Raw genomic sequence first — 6917 nt, 5'->3', positions numbered from 1 at the left:
TTTTTCACATGAGCCTGTTGAAAAAGGATCCTGGCCCGTCTCCCTGGAGACCAGCAATTACTCCTCCTCCACCGGTCATTTTGGAAGGGGATGAACATTTTGAGATCGCTGATATCCTTGATTGTAAAGTGAAACGTGGTAAACTCTGGTACCTTATCGAATGGGTTGATTTCGGTCCCCAGCACCGCGAATGGGTTGTTACTCCTCCTCCACCTGTCGTTTTGGAAGGGGATGAACATTTTGAGATCGCTGATATCCTTGATTGTAAAGTGAAACGTGGTAAACTCTGGTACCTTATCGAATGGGTTGATTTCGGTCCCCAGCACCGCGAATGGGTGGAAGAAGGGGATATTCGGGCCCCTTACCTGATCCGTAGTTTCCACAAAAGGTTCCCGGACAAACCGGGAGGTCTCCCGCCCAGCCCGGGAGATCTCCCGCCCAGCCCGGGAGGTGTGTTGTAAGTGTATTTTAAGGGGGGCAGTATGTCAGCAAGCTGCCATTCTGTTTTCTGTGACCTCTGTGTACATACCCTTCCCTGTTGCACCCGGCTTAGTTTCTATCATCCTGCTCCTGCGTTGGAATGCAAAAGATAACTGCTGGAGGTTGTGTGGGGGAGAAGATGCTGTAATGCTTGGCTATTGCTTTTCCCATGAGTACTGCACCTGTGTTTTGACTAATGCTCTGCCTGGTTCCCATAGACTGGGCGCGCAACTGTTTCTTTAGCCCGCCAGCGGGAAAGCTATTCATTGGACCTGTATCTATTTGAAGTCCCTTTATTATGCTTGCCCTAACTGTGTATCCCCAGTTCTAACAAAGAACGTGTTTGAGTATGTCTTCAACGCTTTGAAATAAATTTTGCTTTTCTTGAAAACGTGGATTTATTCTCGATGCTTGGGGATCCAACAGTATAAGGAGTGTTTGGCTGAATTGTATCTGTCTGTTTTATGGCTTTGGTGGTGATTTGATGGGTCTTTGACTGTATTAAACATTTGAATGATTGCCTGAATGACTGAATGAATGAATGATTGCCAGTATCTCTTTTTTTTCCCTGATTCTTTAGATGTATTCCAAAATTGATGAAGGGAGACCAGACTTGTACAAACTTCTACATTTTTAAAACAATTTATCTTGCTAAAACTGCAAGATTAATTTTTAAAAAATTACATAAGGGTATTGGTACCATTAATGCAATATAAAGAAATATAGGATGTTAGGAGACAAAACAAGCTAAATATTTAACAGAAGTTTGAGCCAGTTGGGAACCATGAAGAAGGTTACCATTGGACCCCCAAATGCAGCTGCCTTATCCGAAACATGAATGATGTTCAGTCTGTAGATTACCATTCCCATAACAAGTCCAAGATTCTAAAATACTATCAGTTAGTGTCAGGGGTTGTCCAGCCTGTTACCAGAATGCAATGAATGAAACACTGAGGTTCTTACAGGAGAGGATTATATTGGCTGTCCAAGACAAGATTCAGATGTGCCAGTGAGGGGGCGGAGGGGGGGCTGCCTGTTTGCTTCCCTGTAACAAATTTTACTTTACCCATGACCTGATCTGTTGGGAGACGTGACTTATATCTCTACTGTCAGAACCATTTGCTCAAGAGGACATTCCTTCGTTATTAACAGGCCACCACCAAGTTAAGCAAGGGACCTGTGAAGTGGTTGCAGTGCATCTGTGTTGCAACAAGAACAGGATTGAAGAGCTGTCTCAGACAGGCAACTGTTCTTGCCTCCCAGGGCAAGTTGCGGGTACAACACGAACTCAGCCCTCCTGTGTGGAAGGTAAGTGCCTTCCACCTCATTTGTCATGCAGACATCATAATTAGAGAAATCTCCTTGTCTCCTTGATTTTGAATGCCTGCTGTCTGAAAAAAGTCTAATCCACTTGTTAAGTTTGGACACATTTCTCTTTGTTAATGATAATGAGTATGTGCCTCAATCACGGTGTAATTAATCTCCTTAATTTATGTAGCCGTCCATTCCAAGCTTGTGCCAAGAATACTTCTTACTACTTTCCCCCCCTTTTTTAGCCCAGAACAGTCTGTAGCTAACCTGAAACTAGAACAATGGAAACTGCATTAGGACTTCTTTGCTAGCCCAATCTACACAGGTGGCATACTAGTCAAGGGATGTTTGCTAAACACAAACCCCAGCCAAACAAGGTTCTCTGCTGTTGTTTAGTTATCAGTGAGTCCCATATTTCCCTTATGCTCAGATCATGGTTGTTTCCCTTTGTCATATCACTTGGAGTAATTTGTCCCACTAACTGTTAATTTTCACATCAAAGAATACACAGATTGTGGGTGATTCCGCACTAGACCTTAAATCCTGGTTCAACCCTGTCCCCGAACTTGCATTCTACACTACACTCAAGTTCACCCCTGTAATTATCTTGGGGTATTTTTTGTTTCCATGTTACATCGAGGTCACCCCGGTTTCACCCCACACTTGTCCCAGGATAAACGGATGCTATTATAACCAGGGATAAATGCAAGATATTGTGTCGCGAATTGAACTCTGATAAAACCAAGGATGAGATCCAAGTGCAGAAAGGGGACACTGTGTCTCCAGTTCCCACCCTGTGTCCCGTTTAACAATCGGATGTGAGTTACAAATTCTCTTGTTTCTGTGCACGTTACCTAATTCAGATTGCGATAGTGGTACATGTGGCGAATGCATGTACCACTTTCCTGACCTGAAGTGGTTGAAGGCAAGGGTGCTCCAAAGATTTAGGATTACCAACACCAGCCTGGAGAAAATGGTGGACACTGTGTCATTATACCCTGCTGAGGTGGTGCAGCTTTTGCCAGACCCAGGTTCTTGCTGTGGAAGCTGCTTGAGTGATATCAAACCACTCACAGACTTTCAGACTAGCTTACCTCACAGGGTGGTTGTACAGATCAAAAGGGTGAGAGGAGAATGATGTGAGCTGCTTTGGTCCCCACTCTGGAGAAAGACTGTACTTTTCCTAAGTAGAGGCTAGAGGGAGTGGGGAGGAGTTGGAAACCTGAGGTCAGAGGGGCAGATAATGATAGGTTGATGGTTTGCTGGGAAGGAGATAAGGTTGCCAACTCCAGGTTGGGAAATTCCTGGAGATTTGAGGGGTGGAGCCTGGAGAGGTTGGGGTTGGAGGAGGGGTGGTATCTCAGACAGGTCCATAGACTCCCCCCTCCAAACCAGCCATTTCCTCCTGGGGAATCATTGTTGCCAATCTCCAACTAAGAAGAAAATAAGAAGCTATACTGTTTTAAAAAAGAAACTAAGCTGGATCTAGAGGTTGACACCTTCCAACTTTATAAGACTACTCTTGAGGAAGATTGCTGAAATGAGTGCAAAAACTGGTGTGCTCATCGAGGATATGATTATGTTGGACTTTTCTTTGCTTATGTCAGAATTCTCTAACTATATTGTAAGATTAATAGCTTCACAAATTGATGCTCACAGGATTATTAAATGTGTCATTGCCAATTTTATCCCAGTGGTTTTTTGTTTGTTGGCATGTATCTGCAGACTGTGACCCCTTCTCTGGGTTTTTTTTACAATCTCCAAGTAAGGGCTGGCGATCACTCAGAATTACAACTGCTCTTCAGATGGCAGAGATCAGTTCCCCTGGAGAAAACAGTGGACTCTGTGTCATTATACCCTGCGGAGGTCACATAGCAAATTGACATTGAAAGCTCGTTGTGTTTATTTCCACAATGGGCTTTATTTCTATTAATATATAAAAGCCAAGCCATGCTGGCAGCGACTCACCTACTCTCCCATTGGCCACAGGGGAAGCTGCCTTGGTGCCTACTGGCCCATCCCATCGGCTGCTCCATCCTTATACCCCCACTTTTGACACATTGCACCTTAGGAGTTGTAGTTCTCAGCTGGCCTTACTGCAGCCATAGCAAAGGGAATTAGAACTACAGCTCCCAAGTCTGGAGTCCCAAGAGGCTGTGAGGTATTAACAAGGAGTCAGTTGAAGTGTTAATCAGTTAAACTGTTAAACAGGAATGAGGGGGGAAGGGAAGGTAAATATCCTAGTGATGGACTCATACATAGTAATCAGACAAAAAAACCCTCATGGTCTTTTGTCTATTGTGACTGAACAGTGCTACTGCCAGTTTCATGTAGTGGTTAAGAGTGTGGACTCTAATCTAGGAGAACTGGGTTTGATTCCCCCTCCCGCACATGCAACTGTAGCCCTTAAGATTATGTTTACATGGAAATGCTGTTTGAAGAAAGTGTAGTGGTGAGCAGGATTTCAGTGAGTAAGAGAAGTCACTTCAGTGCCTTGAATCAGTTTTTGTCCCACGTACCCTCTCCGCCCCTCCATGCCTAGATGAAGTACAATAAATTATGCAGAGTAAGCAATCTGTATGCAAGATATAGGGTTGCCTACCTCCCAGTAGTGGCTGGAGATCTCCTAGGATTACAATTTACCTCCAGGTAACAGAGATCAGTTCATCTGGAGAAAATGGCTGCTTTGGAATGTGGACTCTTTGGCATTCTACTTCATGGAAGTCCCTCCCCTTCCCAAATACTGCCTTCCTCAGGCTCCACCCCCAAAATCTCTAGGTATTTCTCAGCTGGCAACTCTATTTGTGTAATTTATATATCCTTCCAAGTTTTATTGCTTCAGAAGTTTGGTTAGTTTGGTACTTTTTTCCCTTTGTAGCACAGAATGCATACAACCTTGATTAAAACTGCTAGTTATAACCATGGTGATGTCTGGTTAGGTTAGGGTTGCCAGCCCCCACGTCCCAGCAAGAGTTCCCCCACTTTTGGGGGCTCCAATCTGCTGCTGGCCAGTGGGGGAAACCCTACCTCCAAACAAGGAGGACATCATCATGCAACGTCCCTGGTGCAATGTCATCACATTGGCGACCTCATGCAGTGGCACTCTGGTTTTTGGGCAAACTCTATGGTTTTGAAGCAAAAAAACCACAGAGTCCTTGCCCAAAAAAACAGAGCATCATGTGAGACATCCTGCCCACCCCCAGAATGCCCCCCAAATCTTCCTGTCATGACAGCGAGGGGAGCTGGCAAACCTAGGTCAGGTAAACGTTCCACTGTTACGTTGAATATTATTAGAATTACTGCAGTGGTTGCTTAAATACTGCCTTTGACAAAAGTGTTACATCTTACTCTGCCTTGGTTTAAAACATATTACTAATGGTTGAAATTTAGATTGCTGAAAGGATTTGGGAAATTGCCCAATAATTCACCTCCCCATCAACAGTTACAGAGCGGCATATTTCCCCAGTTTTACTGGATACAGTTATGTTAGCAAATGGCATCTGTAAGTCTTAATTAATGTTTCTGACAGTACAGAAGGAAAGAACCTTAAGACATAGAATGTGGTGTGATTTCTGTTTAAATAGCAGCAAAAGCAGTACAATATTTTAATAGCTTGCTGCTAATTAATATTGACATAGAAATCATATTTGTTAATCCTCATGGAAGATACTTATCTTCTATTTTCATTGCTTTGCACACAAAATCATGACCTTTACAAGTGAAATAACAAAGAGCCTCAGGTTTTCCTAACTTTCCCTGATGTTTTAATTTATGAATTAACCCATAAATACACGAAAGTTTGCAACATGCATTTCCCCTTACACCCACTTTTTGTGTATGTCAAAAAGTCAACTTGAGACTCCTGTGTTTTTTCTGTCATGGCCAACTATAGGGATGAATTTGGAAGGGAAATTGAACAGACATTGCAGCCAATCTAGATGTAAGGTGGAAGCATCTTTGCATTGGGGGAGGGGGATTAGATAGGGTGCCAACTTCCAGGGGGTGACTGGAAATATCCTGCTATTACAATTGATCTCCAGATGACCAAGATCAGTTCCTTGGAGAAAATGGCTCCTTTGGAGGGTGGCTTCTATGGCATTATACTTTGCTGAGGTCCCTTGACCCCCCAAGCCCTACTGTCCCCAGGATCCACCCCCCCAAATCTCCAGGTGTTTCCCAACTCAGAGCTGCCAACTCTTGATGTAGATGGGTATAGGCTTGCTGACTTTTTGCTAACCACTCACATGACAGGATATTGTGGTGTCACAGTGTGCTGTGAAAGGGCCTTGCTACCAGTAGCTAATCTACTGCTGTGTTAAGATCTCCAGCTGAACATGGCTTTTGCAGTGTGTGTCTACATACAAATTGGGATTGGTGCCATTTTTGCTAAGCAGCTCTTTCTTGAAGAGTATCGTGTGCATATTGTTGTCTTGAGAGACATAATGGTAAAGCATAATCTAGCTTCACTCATTATGCGGATTGTAAATACTGACCAATGGTGTGCATTCTGGAGGGAATGGTTTGGATTGGACATTAACTCTTGATTGTGATTAGATGTAATGTAGCTAATGTGATTGGATGATGTAAACATTGTAGGTGTGGCTATCTCAGCCAGAATTGTATACAAGTTGCCATTTTTGCCTATGGAATTTGTCTAGCTGGTCTAGTCCTTACAAGGCTGAGCCTTTATGCTGTTCTCACTGAATAAAGCTGAAATCACTTGTTGAACTGTTCCTCCAAGTTAAGTGTCATACTTAACACATATGTGCCTTCAGGTTGTAGCTGACTTATGGTGACCCCAGCAAGGGGCTTTCAAGGCAGAGGTGGATTGCCATTGTCTTCCTCTGCAGAGTCTTCCTTGGTAGTCTCCCATCCAAGTACAGACCCTGCTTAGCTTCTGAGATCTGATGAGATCAGGCTATACCATTCTGCCTTCCCTCCCTGGAAGTATATTGGATGGGACAAAACTTTTTTTATGAGTTGCCAGAGTGGTAGATATTAGAACAGTTTCTTCAAGTATTTACATATTCCCTATGTATCACCCAGCCTCTTCTTTTATTTAGACATTAGATTTGCCTCGATGTTTACGTTTTTCATATCACGTTATTTCTGTATGCAACTCAAAT

The 6917-nt window shown here is 43.4% G+C and overlaps 1 protein-coding gene across 1 annotated transcript in view; it reads left to right on the top strand.

The window, feature by feature from the left end:
- The window catches only part of FAM19A4 (family with sequence similarity 19 (chemokine (C-C motif)-like), member A4), a 150953-nt gene that overhangs the window by 103127 nt on the left and 40909 nt on the right, over nucleotides 1–6917 (top strand). The window contains exon 3 of the mRNA XM_015424803.1: nucleotides 1633–1788. Coding sequence (XP_015280289.1) covers nucleotides 1633–1788 — 156 coding nt within the window. The remainder of the gene's footprint in view (nucleotides 1–1632; nucleotides 1789–6917) is intronic.

The sequence above is a fragment of the Gekko japonicus genome, unplaced genomic scaffold, assembly GCF_001447785.1.
Source record: "Gekko japonicus isolate JY-2015 unplaced genomic scaffold, Gekko_japonicus_V1.1 scaffold942, whole genome shotgun sequence".
Classification (NCBI taxonomy): domain Eukaryota; kingdom Metazoa; phylum Chordata; class Lepidosauria; order Squamata; family Gekkonidae; genus Gekko; species Gekko japonicus.
This window is presented reverse-complemented; position numbering and strand designations above follow the sequence as displayed.